Source organism: Patiria miniata, unplaced genomic scaffold, assembly GCF_015706575.1.
Source record: "Patiria miniata isolate m_02_andy unplaced genomic scaffold, ASM1570657v1 HiC_scaffold_14, whole genome shotgun sequence".
Taxonomy (NCBI): Eukaryota; Metazoa; Echinodermata; class Asteroidea; order Valvatida; family Asterinidae; genus Patiria; species Patiria miniata.
In genome coordinates this window covers 2,891,012-2,908,007 of record NW_024037052.1, presented here as the reverse complement: position 1 = coordinate 2,908,007, position 16,996 = coordinate 2,891,012, and the positions used below count along the sequence as shown (strand labels likewise).

General features: G+C 40.0%; 1 protein-coding gene across 2 annotated transcripts; it reads right to left on the bottom strand.

Moving 5' to 3' along the window:
* Nucleotides 1-2,772: 2,772 nt before the first annotated feature.
* On the bottom strand, nt 2,773-16,774 carry LOC119721888 (protein SEC13 homolog). 2 transcript variants are annotated; one of them, XM_038191831.1, is made up of 9 exons: nt 16,622-16,774; nt 14,345-14,389; nt 13,628-13,743; nt 11,489-11,640; nt 10,595-10,725; nt 9,313-9,446; nt 6,348-6,528; nt 5,676-5,762; nt 2,773-4,178 (listed from the first exon to the last, which is right to left on the bottom strand). In XM_038191831.1, exons 1-9 carry the CDS (start codon nt 16,622-16,624, stop codon nt 4,071-4,073), a joined length of 957 nt encoding a protein of 318 aa, XP_038047759.1. In that variant the 5' UTR covers nt 16,625-16,774; the 3' UTR covers nt 2,773-4,070. The 2 variants fall into 2 exon arrangements, with proteins under 2 accessions (XP_038047759.1, XP_038047760.1); XM_038191832.1 differs by lacking the exon at nt 14,345-14,389 and having other exon boundaries at nt 16,622-16,720.
* Nucleotides 16,775-16,996: the final 222 nt, after the last annotated feature.

Genomic DNA, 16,996 nt, shown 5'->3' with positions numbered 1-16,996 from the left:
CTGATTATTGGTGCAAGTTATCAAGGTGCATGCTGTTTTTACGTTTTACTGTTAAATGAGCAATAAACCCCCTATAAAACCAACCCTTACCCTAAAATTGTCCTGTCACTCAACCCAGGTTGCTTATTTATGAGTTCACCCAGCGTAAAGCTTTTCAAAGATGTTGTAAAAAAAAAATACCCAACAAAACCCCAGTAGTTAGATTACTGTTAGTTACCCATCACTGAATGAACTAATGAACTATGCAATGTGTTCCATGTGAAGAGAAAGTCCAGTTTAAATAGTCGTAATCCATGTACCGGTACTTGGTACATAAAACAAAGTGAAGTACAGCCTGTCTCCAAAAAAATGGTACCATCAGAAAAAAAATTGATTAAAATATGAACTTTCAAAATAAGTCATTCTTACTAGGCATAATATTCAAGAACAAAGACTGGGCTTTCCAATAGTGTTTGTTTGATCTTATTTGCTTTTGTCAATTCAGAGATATAATCAATTTAGTGCCATACACCAAAATCGATTTTGTGCCACTTTTATGCATGGGCAGAGTTGTTTCGAGTACTGTGCCATGCTGTCTTGAAGCTCACAAAAGATTGCAACTTGGCAAAAGAAACAAAACACAGATTAAAGTAGACAAAGGAAGTCTGGTTTTCTCGATACAAGCTTTAATAGTCAACATAATAAGTTCAATGATAAATAGTTTCTTTATGAAGTTAATCCCTTCTTTGAATTTCAAATCTGTTCAAGTGTGAATAACGTTTTGTTTAACTAATTCTTTCACCGTTCTCACTCAACCAGAAAGTGGCACTAACTCGATTTTTGTGTTCCGCAGTAAACTGGAGTTATCTCTGGATTGACAAAAGCAAATGAGATGAAACAAAGAGTATTGGAATGCCTGGTTTTTTTTCTTTAATGTGATGCTCAAAACGACTTACTTATGTTGAGATTTAATATTGAAAAAAAAATCGTTTTCGATTGTACCATTTTTTTTTTAGACAGGCTGTATAGTGCATTGAGCTGCATAAACTTAGATGCCTATCATTCATCCTGCTAGTTTAAGGCATAAAGTGGACTCCAGTCGTCAATACATGTACCCTACCTGAATAGTCTAGACTGCTGAGTGACGCTGCAATGTGTTCTTTGCATGTACTTCTTCAAGTTTTTCTTGGAGCTGTACTGAAAGCAGCTGGTTTGTTTGTTTGTGTTTTTTGGTAAAAAAAAGAAGCCATATCCACTAAATGAGACATTTTATAGTATACATGTACAATCCTAAATGACTCTTTACCTAATGTGACAATGATCCAGTACCTCCCATGTCCATATCGTAATGGATTTAAATTCTTGTATTATCTTTATTTATCTTTCATGTTGACGCAATGAAGCCACCCTCCATTCATTTCATTATTCTTCCATCAAATCCACCTGTGTTTATCCACCAAGCCTTAAGTAAGTACTGTTTACTATCTTATGAACCTGGTACTAAACTCTTTTTGATTTCTTTGTACTTTTTAAATGGTATTTAAGAGCCGGTCCATAATGGCCATTTTTGTACATATACATTTCTTCAGGTACCGTGTACCGCTTTGCGTGTATTTGCAACTTGGATGTTGGTAGTACTATACTGTGTAAGGAAATCATGTTATATGCATTGTATCTTTATCAAAGTATAAAGAAATTTGCCTAAAAAATGTTGTGTGTATTTGTAAGATGTCGGAGGAATGAAAAGGTTGTGTCTCCTACTTTAAGATACAGCATGATGGGATGAAATGAAAACAAAAATCTTGAAATTTGTATAAAAAAAATTAATAATAAACGGATTTATATATTGAGATCATGCACATGTTCAAATTTTAGTGTCTTGTCGCATAGAGAGAGATATATTATATGTATAGACCAACAGCTAGTAGTGCAAAAAGCGTGCCGAGAAATTGTTACTGTAGAAAATGTAGTTTAGACTTGTGTCAGTAGCAAGTGCATTCTGGGAATTAATCAGGGAATCTTGGGAGGGCAGCCATTTTGAATGGCAGCCGATCATAGTTTAGAGGTTTGTTCTCACCACCACTGGAATTGACCAAGAGGGGCAGGCTGGGTGAGACTTTCAGGGGCATATTTGCGTAAAACCATCAAAGTATAATCTTATGTGCAACCTCTTGTAAATAAAGAAGAGCATAATATGGGTCATTTCTTTGCAAATGTCTATCACAAAAGGGTGCATTTTTAGGGGGTATTCTTGTGGGTAGAGTTGGAAATTGCATGTGAATAGCTCTGTAATACCATATTAAAGGGTTTTCCAATGTCTTCGTGCAAAAACCACAACGTGCCCGACCACAATGAAGACATCGCTTTGGTCGCCACGTGTTTTCACCTCATGAGAGTCGACATTCCCTGCGTCCTGTTTTTCATAATTGATTCTTGTGAACTGAGAGCTGGTAGTTGATCTGTAGGCTTATTGTGTAATGCCGTGGTGCTCATTCAATGTATCATACTATTATGTACTGTTCTTAACATGACACATCCTGTCTTCATGATTGTCACTGAATGTCCATTAAATATGGAGGAAAATGAAATTTGTGAAATAAAAACTGATTTGTCATCACATTCCTTGTTTCAAAATGTTGTGTTTGTTGACTTCACTTTGAACTTTGTTGTAAAATGGTGCCCTGGCTACATGTAAATTTCTCTAGATTCGGACATTCAAAACCATCCATTTTTGGGGGGGGGGGCATTGTTATGATTAAACTACAAGTTAAAAATTTGCTACCAAAAAAAATCGAAGTTGAATCTTAAATATATTTATGCAACCAATTCGATTTTGTTCACATCAAAAAACTAAATTTCTCTAGCCATACATAACTCTTGAATAAAAGACTTTACAGTAGTATTTGTATTTGCAAAGTTTAATTTTATTGTTTAAAATACACAGATTGAGGTTTAAAGACATCCATTCAATGAAACAAAACATTGATGACTACCAAAAGTTAATCGGTTTTGGACTTTCAAAATAATTTGAAGAACAAAATTTGGAGTATGTGCAAGAACTGGGAGTAGCTCACATCATTTCAAAAGTGCCAGAAAAAAAAAATCGGGTTTTTTTTCAAAGCTGGAAGTATGAGACAGTTAAAAACTAATCACTGCTTCTGAAACAGTCTGAACACAGTCCGTTTTGGTTCATCCCCAAAGTAACATATCCAAAAAGATGGCAAAAAAGCAAAAACAAGACAAATAATCCTATATACAAGCCCACAATTTCTCAGTAATCTTGACAGGCTGGCAAGTGGGTGACCTATAAACTGTTTTGCAGAACTTATGTTTAAAGGCTAAACTTTATTCCTTCAAAATGAGTCTCATATTAGAAGAAAAAAAATCACAAAAACATCCCCCTCTGACATTGAACCATTTTTTGGGGGGGGGGGGGTAGGGGGAGGTGGGGGACGGGGGCTGCTTCATAATTTAGGAATAACTACCCACAAAGCATGCTAAGAACAGACATTCAGTTTTTTATAAGCAGCATGGTCATGTAAACATGTTAAACATGGAAAATGTCCGAGTAATTATGCACAAAATTGATTGCCTAGTTTCAACATCATTTTCTTTCACATCCAATTTCTTGCCAAATCTGCTTTACATTGCCCCAAATTGCAGTAAATGAACAAAATAATGTGTTCCTGAATCATTGTTGTCATGACAACAGAAATGGAATTGTACCACAGAAATCAGCCTGTTTCCTAATACAAAACCGAAACATGTAAACACGCTGTTTCTCCAAATGTCTGAGCGTTTTACAGACTCCTGAAGTTTCAGCATCACAGTGAAAACAAAATGAAATGCAACACTGTTGCATGTTCAGTAAAAATTAAATCCATACTTATGTCAACACATTGTTAGCACCAACAGGTATTTTGAATAACACCAATTAAAAATAAACCTGGACTTTCCAGTTACGAAAATGGATTGTAAACACAGATTTGGAAAATTCAGGAGTCTAGCGCTGTGTCAATAAGTTTCAGTGAATGTTCCACTTGCCAGCCAGACAAAGCAGCCGTGTCTACTCTAGCTCACAGTGACTTCCCTCACTGTTCTGGTTGTGTATCTGTTGGCGTTGAGCTCTGGCCTTCACCCTTGTTCACATCGCTGACACAGACCCACTGACCTTCAAGAGATTCCTTCCATAGACTGACCTGAGGGTGGAGAATCAATGTGGACTGGTTTATAGGCTAATTCGGTGGCAGCCATTTTCTGAGGCAGCTCAGGCTTACGCAAGTCCTGCAAAGGTAGTACGCACGCACTCCGGGGTTACCAAAATGAGCGCACACCTTGTCTTTAGAAATGCATGCCATGCGCAATTACTATACATGTACCTCATAAATATTCATCAGGCAACCGCGGCATTTCATTGGTCCATTCCAGCAACTCAACCGTGTGAAAGTTTAACTATCACCCCGCGTCTTCATACACATGCGTGACGCGCAAAAACCAGGGAGGTACTATCACACATCTGGGTCACAGCAGTTAGATTTGTTCCAGTACTGTGTTATCTCTTTACCAACGACGCATGTGCTTTACGTGCGTACCGTGGAAAACACCAGTGAAGACAGTTGCACGTGCCAGACTATTTCAGCATACATTAAAATGGCGACCGGTGGTGCTCGCTTTGCGATTTTAACCGAGGAGGAAGTGGGTGAAATTTTACACAATAAATATAAATGCAGTGTTTTGCGTGAATGTTAAAGTTATTAAATGACACAAAATTAACTTTCCATTCTGTCTGTCTCCTTAAATTAAAGGGAATGTACATCATTGGTTTTTGCTGTAATTTTCAGAAATAAATTATTTGAGGGGTTATAATGTATCAAATATTTATTGTTACACTGACAAGTTTGAAGTTTTGTGTTCGAAATGCTGGAAAAACCAAGAAAAACAAAACGTTCAAGTAGTCTGGTTCCCTGACTTTATTAAAGATGAAATGGATCAATTTATTGATGCCGGAAAATTGTAAGGTAAGGGAACCAGTCTAGCTGGCCTGCACACGTTCATGAACATGTAACCAATAGCAAACCAAATTTGGACTGAAAAAATATGGTAAAATTGAAGCAGTAGTTGAAAAATAGTTAGGTATTTCCAACGGTGGTTGGCCGACCACAGTTGAAAATTTATACAAAAATACAAGTTAACTTGAAAATGGCTTCACACCAGGTGTCATAATTTTACAGGATGCTTTAGACTGTCATTTACCAACATCCTAGTAAGGTATTTCATAAAAATTTGGTAGTTTTGTTTTTCAATGTTTGCAAATGTTGTATATTCCCTTTCAAATAATGTTTCACTTTATCCAAATACTGCTCGATCAAAAACATGGTGGAATGGACGAATGAAATACCCCAGCTGCCTGATGAATATTTATGAGGTATAGTAAAACAAATACAACATGTTTTTGCGGGGAAATAGTGAAAACAAATGACCCCTCGGTGTTGGATGATTGGGACGATCTCCTGAGGCGAAAAGCCCAATAATCCAACACCTCGGGGTCATTAGTGTTCACTATTTCCCGACAAACCGTGTTGTATTTGTATTCTAATGTTTTCTAGACAAGCATAGGAAAGGGTCATAGACATGTTTTTCATACCACACATGAATTTCTCTGCAGTTGTCTACAAAATCAATGATATTTTGTTCACCTTATTATCTCCTCCTGACACAGCCAGTATGTTCCCAGTCACTGACCAGCTCACATGCCACACTACGTCACTGAATTTGTTCAAAATCTGCAAAAAGGAAACCAAAAAGCAATACAACAAATCACGATCGCATTTTCTGCATCTACATTACCTGGAGAGACTGCGACGCAAATTCACGATGGTGCAGAAAGTGCATTGAACTGCATGGCTTACTCCCAGCCACTTTTGATGCACTTAGATTTTAACCTCAACATTCAATATTTGAACCAGCCAGTTGAAGCTGATGGTCAAGTGGTAAGACGTCAGCACTAAGACGTAAGCAGGCGGTCATGGGTTCGAGTCCCACCCGAGTGGTTTGTGACTTTATTCTCACTGTCCCTTGGACAACACTGAGTATACAGTGTTTATAAAAGACGTCAGTGAAGGGCAAAACCCGATATTGAATATACATCACCCCACCGTGAATTCCATATTATAAATAACCTTAGCATTTAGACCAACTGCCATACCACGCTCTATTCAATTGAGTTTGACACAGACATTGTGCAGCGCTTACAGCAGGTCTCAGTCAGTAGAGCACTGGTATGGCGTTCCAGAGTTCACAGGTTCCAATCCCTTTGTAGTCAATTTCCTTGGTTTCATTTTACAGCCTCTATCACCCAGCTTACTCACCTTAGGTGTCCATGCTGTGCCTGTACTCTCATCGCTAGTCCAGATAATAACTCGGCCGTCTTGTGAACAGCTAGCGATGGTACTGTGAGGTAGACCGATAGAGGGCGCCCAAGCCACGTCTCGCACCCAGTCACTGTGGGCCTCTAGTTTGTGCTCTTCCCGCCATTCACCATTCTCCTCCCTGTCAAGAAATCCAGGATGATGATTCAATAGTCACAAAATCTCAACTATGTATAACCCCGTAGAAACGTGTCTGCAATCTTCTTTAGTAGCTTACTTACTCCAAATTTTAAAATGATGGAATTTTGCTTCACAAAGAAGCCATTTTAATATTTGGGTTAAAATATACACAATGTTAACTGCAGTCCCAGTGTTCTCCAACCTGTAAATATAACCTGGTGCCCCGCCAAGCTTTCTGAGGCACCCACCAAGCTTCAAAAGCTGCTGCCAAGCTTCAAAAGTTCCCTGCCATGCTTAAAAAAAAAAGGAAAAAAGTAATAAAAAAGAAAAACAAGTGGGACTACCCTTACCCTCCAAGGTACATTTTGGCCAGAAACTCTGCCAAAAGCAGTAACATGGAACATTTGTCAAACTGACAAGCCTTCCCATTGTAGCGATCGATCAGGTCAAAAGTCTCAAGGCCAAAACTGCCTCAGAGTCCCTGGTCACTGATGTGTTAAAAAAGATGATGCTGAGCCAGTATTGCACTTAATTGTTAGTGTTACTGTGTTAGAAATGGCCTAAAAGCTGTTATCCGTACAAAATGTACATGTTCATATGCAAATAGCGCCCCCTAGCATAAAGAAATGTATGACTGCAAATAGCGCCCCTAACATAATTATAGCGCCCCCCCCCTCCGCTTTTTGACGGCACACCGACCTTTAATTTTCAAAGTTGGAGAACACTGCAGTACCCCTACAATTTCACATGCAAATCTGCCAGTGGACCTTTGCCAGTGGTAAGACGTCTGCACAAGACAAGTGATCTGCAGATTGCACGTCGCCTTTTTTCGCGGTCGATCCCTATGTCTTGTGTTCTTACATAAATTTGAATTTTGAGCATTTTTAAACAATGACCTCCATTGACCCCTAGATGACCTTTGACCTGCAATTTCAGAAGAGGCGTCATGAAACCCCCACCCAAGGATAACTCCATCCAAGTGACATTAACATCCATCAAATTCTGCAGACAGAGAAACTTTTGAAGCATATTTGAACAATGACCTCTAATGACCCCTACATGACCTTTGACCTTAGCAATCCGATGAAGAATTGTGTTTTCCTACCCAAGGGTCACTGCATCCGAGTTTCATACAAAAACTTTTAACATACAGAGATATGGTCATGCAGAATTTGGGACTAGTAAGGCCAAAAAAAACCCTGCTGCTTCTGGTTTCCCTACCTACCCTATTCTGACAGCCCCTACCCTAATTTTTTATTGGAAATATGAGGAAAAACACCCAAAACCATCAATTTCTACCTTTTACCCTTGACTACACACAGACGCCTCCATATGATTGTACACAAAAAAAATTGGCCAAAAAAAAAAATTCCCTATTTTCAAATGCCATGTAATCGGAAGCAGAACTTTTGGGGGGGGGGGGCCTAAGTGTCCCCCAAAACTTTGTTAAGGCGACGCAAAAACCTGAACAAGCTTGCAATTTTTTTTTTTTGCAAGCTCTCAACACTGAGTGAATGGTGCCTACAACATTACAGCAGTGAAGGGCAAAACCAAATATTAGATTTGAAAATTTGCATGGTGAAGGTAGCAATAAGATAAAAATTACGGTAGGATCATGTGACAAGTCTCTTTTGTAAGTTTGTGAGGTTCTGAAATGAACCAAGGGAAACTCAGCGTTTTGGACAACATACTCCTTGTTGCCAGGAGATTGTAGGGGTTCCAACGGTGAAGGGGAGTTATGTAGTGTGACTGGAAGCAGTGAAGCGCATGAAGGATGCAACAGTGCAGTCCTAGCTGCAGCAGGGGTGCTGGATGATCAGTCCAGTTTTCCCCGGTTCTTTTCAGAACCTCACAAACTCACAAAAAGGGATTTGTCACATGGTGCACAGTAATACTTTATCTTCAAAACCCACTATTAAAACATCTTGACAAATTTTAAAATGGAAGAACTGGACATTAAAGGGAATGTACATCATTGGCTTTTGCTGTAATTTTCAGAGAAAAAAAATATTTGAGGGGTTAGTATAACAGATCACATATTGTTACACTGACGTGTTTGAAGTTTTGTGTTCGAAAATGCTAAAAAAACCAAGAAAAACAAAAATGTTCAAGTAGTCTGGTTCCCTGACTCCACTAAAGATAAAATGGATCAATTTATAGATGCCGGAAAATTGTAAGGTAATGGAACCAGTCTAGCTGGCCTGCACCCATTCATCAACATGTAACCAATAGCAAACAAACTTTGAACTGAAAACAATTGCTAAATTGGGAGCAGTACGGTAGTTGGAAAATAGTTGGGTTTTTCCAACGGTGGTCGGCCGACCACCGTTGGATTTTTATAAAAAATACCACTTTTCTTGAAAATGACTTAACGCCAGATGCCATAATTTTACAGGATGTTTTAGACTATCATTTGCCAACATCCTAGTAAGGTATTTTGTAAAAATTTGTTAATTTTGTTTTTCGATGTTTGCAAATGTTGTATATTCCCTTTAAGTAAATACATGTAATGGGATCGAGCATCCTGTGAAACCATTGTGCCTGGTATGCCGTCATTTTCACGAAAAATGATGATGCATTTTCACAGTTTTCTCAAAAAGTATATCCACTGAGCTGAAATTCTGACAGCTTTGTGTTTTAATAACCTATTTCAGATTTATTGTACAGTTTTTCCTTAGATCGGCAATTTGGAAATAGTGTCCATACCTTTACACCAGGCATTGATGTTTCTGCTGTCAACAAAACATGTTCTTTGACAAAGAGATATTTTAGTTCCCCTACTTACTTCCAGATTTTGACCAGGTTATCGCAGCCTCCTGTCACAAATCTCTTGACGGGTACCAGTTTCTGTGAGGATGGAGGCTCTATCAGGGAACCTGGCTCTACAGCCGGTGCCCAGCTCACTGCATTACAACCAATCTGCAGAACGAAGACATTATTCAATTCTCTTATATTTGTAATGGTGATCTTTAGTTCACTATGTTTGATAAGCTAGATTCCTTCGGTAAAGTGTTCAGTTTGGTGAATTTCAAATCCCTTCAGTGCATGTGTTTTAAAGCAATAGTCCATCTCTTGCAGCTATCCAAAAAGTAACTGACGTAATTATTGTTGAAAAACGTGCTTGGTTGAAAGATAGTATGCGAACTAAAACTCCCTGTGAAATAATTCTTTCTGGCAAGCTGTCATTTCGAAGAAATCAACGAAAGAAGGTCTTTCCAACGGTGCGTCTTAAGATGCACCATAGGAAATTTCCGTTAGTAGTTCCGTTTTCTTCATTCGGCGAAGCGTGCAAGCGTTGGCACTACGCACACGCGCGTGCGATTGCTATAATTTGTTGGATCGGTGCGCAACATCACGTAGCTGCATTCGGCTCAGTAAGAACGTGTCTCGGACGCTGAATTCAGGCCCAATTCAAAACATGATTTAGCAACATTTGAAATCGGATCCTAGAATGCTGTTTTTCTCAGAATATACAGCCGAAGCTGAGCTGAAACTTCATCAGGTTAGTTGTTCAACACCCTTCTTCAGATTTTTAGTACGTTTGTTGCTTCAAACAAACAAAATGCACAAGTTACAAATGATGGACTATACCTTTAAGGATTAAAATGGTAAACTGATGAAGCTGAAATAAGAAAATCAAGTTCTGGGTAAGGGAACGTCAAAAAAGTTGGAACACTTTTGGGGAACATCGCTTGCTCCAATTGGGAACATGCATTGATCCCACTGGGAACAGCCTGGAAACACCAGGTGATCCCGCGTGGGAACGTTGGTCTATCATGTCTATGCGCGTGCAAGCTTACTCAGGAACGGCCCATTCCAGTTGGGAACACGCTGGGAACACGCAGTGTTTCTAAAAGGAACGTTCCATACGGAACGGGAACGTTGCGACTTTTGACACGCTTCCTAAGAGGGTCATTACAGTAGGGTATAGGATTTTCAATGGGGTTTCCTCAGAAATCTAAACCTGACATTCCTTCCACTGGCTTTTATGAGTCGATAGGTCATTGCAAGAATAAATTATTAAAACCATTCATTTTGATATACTCCTCCTTATCCACTTGACTTACAGCGTGTGCATCTTTGATCTTCTGTGACTCCCATTTCCCGTCAGTATACGTGAGTATAGAGACTGAGCCATCAGATGAGGCGCAGGCTAGTGCCAGACCAAATTCATGGGGTGCCCACTGGACAGAATTCACTGCATCAAAGAAAATAAAGAGAACCCATCAGAAACAGTTCAATGTAGATGCTTTTTGGCCTGCAGCCAGAATATACCAGGTAGTATCCGTTGATCTCCAGTAGTAATTAGTAAGAAATTTTTTTAAAAATGAAAGAAAGGATCAAATAGTGGACACAGTTTTTATATTTTAGTGATGTGCATTAGTACGGGAACCTGGTACCCTATTGAAGTAAAACAGGGGAATCCAAGTACCCGTAAAAGAACCCAGCCCCAAAATTCAAATCAAAAGTTGTCTGAAGGGCTTAAACTGCAACTTTCACGAGCGTCATCTGTTGTGCATTAAAATGCACATTAATGTGAAATCTGCTTTAGTTTTCCATGCAACCTGGTTTTCACTTTGGAAATCCCACAAATGGCATTCACAACCTTTCTTTTTCATTGTCTGAGAAGTAACTCCGTAATTTGTAAAGTTTGTTACAGGTACCCGATCCCATAACCTTGAACCGGTTCCTGACGTCAGCGGTTGGGTACTTGGGTATCTGATTCTGATGCATACCCCTATTTGCATTTTTACTTTATAGGGGTATCACGCCCCATGGATTGTAATTTAAAAGTAACTAAGCTCCATCTTCCTCAATCTTGCAAAATCTTCCCACCTCTTCTGAAGGATTTTCTAGGATATGGGACAGGGAGATATCTCCAGTACTGAGGTAAAATAGCAAAACAGAATAATAATAATCATAATAATAATGTCGGGAAGGCAAAATGTAATATGTCCTACCAGATGAATCGTGACTGCTGTGCTCAAAGAGTTTGTCCCAGGCACTGTTATTCTCTTTCCAGATAATAACCTTACGATCATAGGAGCAGGACGCCAGGATGTTGCCAAACATGGGATGGGCCCAGGCAACCTGCCATACCGGTCCCTCGTGCCTGCATCGAAAAACCAATGAATGAGTGATAAGGTTGACATTGGTGAACTGAATGATATATTCTCAAACTGGGGACGGGGATTGGGTCAGGTTAGCACTGTGCTACTATCCTTGCTCTCATCTCTGTGGCATTCTGTGGTCCATTGGTTGCTGTATTCGACTCATGCGTCATGGTACGTGGACTCCAACCCTGATGGGGAACATATTGCTTGTGTCCTTGGGCAAGACACTTTACTACAATTGCCTTCTTCCAGCCAGGAGTATAAATGGGTACTTGTGAAGGTACAGACCAGATCGCACTGATCTTGAGCGCCACGGAAAACTGGTCTCAAAGCCTGATGAACAGGGGCAATAACTGTGAAGCATTTTGAGACCTTTAATGGTATAAAGCGCTATAAACACCATGTTATTATTTTTATTATCATTATCTCCGTGAACTGGATTGGAATCCTGCTGAAGTCCATGTGATATAAAGTAAGTAGTCCCTACCGCATATCATGAGCCCCTAACCCTTGCTGCATTGGCCATTACTTCTCACTTCGATGAGAGTGTTGCATGTTTGTTGTGTTGCAAAGGTTTCTAGACAAAATACCTTGGAGGGTGAGGTTCGTTTATGAAGAAAATATATCCACAGTTTTCTTCTCGTCTGTAAAACTGAATATTTCTTCAACTTCTGCCATAAATAAATTCTAAACTCTTCTAAGGCTGCCCTTGGGTCGACCTTGCAGTGATACAGGTCAGTCGGTGACTCAAACTGCGCCTGAGCTACAACTGTGGGGAACATTTTAGTCGCCGATGTTTAGCGACTGAGTGCAACTGCAACGATGTTAAGACAATCAGCATCAGTCGGCGCTAAAAAATGCAACAGTCACAAGAGTAAAAACATTTCAACTTCTGTGCGTCTCGATGGAACGTGTTCGCAACAGACAAGAATCAATCATTGTCAACCTGTGTGAAGTTACGACATCAAGCACGCATCCTGATCATTTATTGTGAAGTGTTGTCGCATTTGGGGTGACATGAGCAGGGTTGCGATTAATCTGTGCTCAGATGCCAAATGTTCCACGTTCATAACACGATTCCTCAGTTGACCTGAGGGTGGCCTAAGTTTCAGTGCCAACACATTTTTGAGAAATCTTCGGTTTCATTACATGTACCATGAAAATAATATAGGCCCTAGTACATAACCACATATATACATTTGTATCTCTAGTGGACCCATTTATTGACTGCTCGCCAGTGTTGTAGTCGAGACCGGATAGTCCGAGACCGAGACCAAGACCGAGACCTGAGGTTTCGAGACCGAGACCAAGACCAAGACCGAGACCAGCCCCTTCAAAGCGGACCGAGACCGAGACCGCGGATAATAAATAGCAATAATCTAAATAAAACACAAGACACATAATTAATTACAGCTGAACAGTCTGTCCTTGAGATGATGATGTTGATGGGGATGTGAAGGAAGTGATTGAAAGCTGGGAATCACTTGTACCTGCTTATGGCATGCGACTACCGGTACATGTATGCGAGTGTTCTTCATGTATGCTTCATACCTTAAATCACAACATGACAACAAAATTTGTTAATGTTGGCACAATCCTGTCCCTAATTAAAGAGAAGATTGTGTAGGGTCGAAATTGTCACTAATTTGGAGCACCTCATTTGTTTTAAGAATTACAAATACAAGTGAATACACCCACAGGGGTGGGCTAAACTACACAATCCCAGAATATGGTGGGCCCTTATTGCATAAATTGATCCTATTTTCCTTTATGTGCCTGACTAAAATGTCGATATTTTGGTTGGTCTCGACTCGAGACCAGCCAAAATATCGAGACCAAAGGGGACCGAGACCAAGACCGAGACCACAGCTCCTGAGACCGAGACCGAGACCAGCAAAAAGTGTTCTCGAGACCGAGACCAAGACCGAGACCGGTCTCGAGACTGCTGCTCGCTTGTTTTGACTTCAAACTCTAACTATTTCTCACCCTCTGAGGTCTGCAACTAGTGTCTGTTGTCCTCCTTTGACATCAAAGATCTTGACTGACCGGTCAGATGAGCAGGTTGCCAGACGAACACCGTAATAGTCCATCTGGGCATCATGCTATATATACACATACGTAAGTCAGCTAACAAATTTTTTTTTTTAACGTGACTTGCCTATAAATGCAAAGAATACTTTGTCTATGAAATTTTTAACAATTTCAGTTCTCTTAGACTATTTCCTTGTCATTTGAAACAAAAGCAACTGAACCCAATCATGTTACAAATCAGCATTTTCTGTTCTGATTGAAGATAATTAAATCTTTTCCACATACATGTACATGAAATGTAGCCACTGACCATGTTCAGCTTAATAGTTTAAAACTTTATATGGGCCAAACTGTGAAAATTAAAAATAAGTTGTGAACAAATTGCAATATTTTACACTAAAACTAATTCTTATGATTTCTTATGCTTTCTTTATGTACAACTACTGAGTCCAACACTGTCCAACACTATCCAACACAACGACTGTGACGACAGAAAGGTGTAAACAGAATCCTTGCTGTTTGGGTTGGAGCTGGTTTTGCCACATGCAAACATTTCTTAACAACTGATTATAATACAAATGTAGGTGGTGAAAGTATTTATGGTAGAAGATAATTCCATTAAAAATCTGATGAAATTTTCGTTAAGATAATGGCATACTTTATGATACTTACAATCATATCTTCGTGGGCAGTATCCACTGTACTTATTACAGAGACCTAGAACGACAAACAGGAACGGAATTCCTCTTATTAGTGAAGAATTGTCCACGATATTGTCCTTTAGTAAATTGAATTTCTATCTCCACACCATGCATGGTTGTCATATTAGGCAGGCTGGATTGAATTTGCACAACAGATTACAAGTAGGCCTATCTGCTTCGTTCACAAGTACCCCCTCACCGGCAAAGAAAGTACAGTTGGGGGTGACCGACCGACGCCATCTTGCCTGACTGCAATATATTTTGCCACAATGCGCGGCCGTACCACTGCGTGTACATAGTACAAATCCCCTGGTGTACGTGTGTCACACACAAGGAACGGTACATGTCAGCCAGCTAAATGTCCCGCCCATGAGACGTCGTTGCTAGGTAAAAGGGTGCCCTCTTTCGTTGGCGCACAGAGCCCACTGTGGGAAGAGAAGAGGCAGAGTTCGCCCCTTTTTCCTTCCTCTAGAGCTCTGTCGCTTTTGTGTGCAAAATTTCTGACATCTATGCAGTATGATTTGCCATTACTTAACAAATGGAATGTTATAGGCCTACACTTACAAAGATTCGGTAAAAACTTTTACACAGTGGCAGCCGTAACACGATTTTCAACTACTATCCTCAAAGAACCGTCTGGTTCCCTGACCTACATGTAATACTAGTATTCAATGTCAGGATTTTTGGCTGTAGGCCTAATTTCCAGGTTCATTTTGCACACGTTAGCATATCTTAACTTAACTTTATTTCCAATTCCAAACAAGAAAATGAAGAAATATATACAGTGAGTATGGATAAATAATGCAGTGAAAACGAAAAAAACAATGAGAAAGACAATAAAGTTTGGAAATGGAGGGGGTCCACAACTTGAAGCACAGCTTGTCAAGTTGCCCCCTAAATTATGGGTATTTTAAGGGATTTAGAAGGGACCCAAGTTACACCCAACACAATTCGGGCAATTCACAATGCAGTGCGCCACCAAGACAAGAGTTTGCCATGGAGAGTTCATTTTTCCCAGTGCATTGTGGGAGTTGGTCGACAAATTCGCAGCGCGGGACATTTGAAATTGTTAGTTTTTCCGGCCAGAAAGTAAAAGCATACGAATATATGTTTGCCTTTTTCTTTTCTTTTTATCAATATGGAGTTTTTTGTAAAGGCGGCAGAACGCTATGCCCCAATCTATAACAAATTAGCTCAAGTTTCTACTGACACTCGTTCAAATGGGCCATGTTTTGTCGACCGTAAACTTGAAAAATGAACTCTCCATGGCAAACTCTTGGTGGCGCAATGCATTGTGAATCGCCCGAATAGGATAAACACAGACAGAACTAAATGTAACATATTCAGATATTTCCAATTTTGTTAGGAAATACTTTGAAAAGTTTCTTGACTCTCCATAGACCCGTGAATGTGGCGTTGTATACAACGCCATGCTGTTGTGTATTTTTTAACCTAGCGAAATCGATCCGCCATACATAATTCCGTATGGATGTTGAGTACTCACCTAGAAATCTAAATTTGCCCGTCCGATTATTCAGGCTGTGTAATTTCGTCGAAATTTGCCATCAATAAAGACCCATACGAACGTGTAGAAATTAGATTTTAACCTGACGAGTGACCTTGACAAATGACCCCGGACGAGTACCACGGTCATTTCCGTGCAACAGATTGACGGCTGTTTCATGTCGCAACCCCGAAAAAAAACCCCACAGACGATTGGCTGCTCGGCTCATGTTGTGTACGTGTGCGCCCGCGTCAGTAAACAGCCGTCGAATCATACAAAACAGGACGGTACAATAAAACGCAATGCGCATGCGTCAGTTGGGAGAAAATGGCAGCTAGTCGCAGGACTTCATGAACCGGGGCCAGAATTTTCCTCAAATTTTTTCAAATGCAAGTTTTGACGTACAAACATGACAAACAGATTTCAAGACAGCTTCATATGTGAGTACTTATTACATGGGCAAAATAACGTCCAGTGTGGAGTCAGAGGGACAATTTCGCCAGGTTCGATAATACACAACAGCGTGGCGTAGTTTACACAAGCCACGTTCACGGGTCTAGACTCTCCATAGACTTTGTACACAACCGCTGAAGTGAAGTGGCGTCAGGTTGCAAAAATTTTTCCCATCGACATTCTGACATATTTGATTTGACAATGTTTTACTGATCATGTTTATGCCTACCAGAACCAATACAGTCAATTTATGTCTTTGGAATTCACCAGGAAATTCAGAAAATTTCATACCATGTTGTCAGCTGGATACGAGGACACGACCAACGACCGTGCTACAAACAACGCAACTTGGAAAGTTGTGGCACGAAAAAAAAAGACGTGGCACACACACGTTAGATATCACTTCCGGTAGGTCAATTTATCGGTCTAGTCTGGTACCCAGTATCGATACTTTATTCGAATACCGTCCGATACTCTATTCGAATACCGTCTGTAGGCAATCGTAAAGAATCGCAGCGAGCGTATCACACACGGGGCAAGTAGATGAGCAATCATTACTAGCGCGTTGTCGTAAAAGTTGGTACCTTGATCCTGTCGTAATTTATTCTTTAAAATGGGGCTTGCGGTCGCTGCCGAATTGAATTGAGCGCATGGGCAATTGAGCGC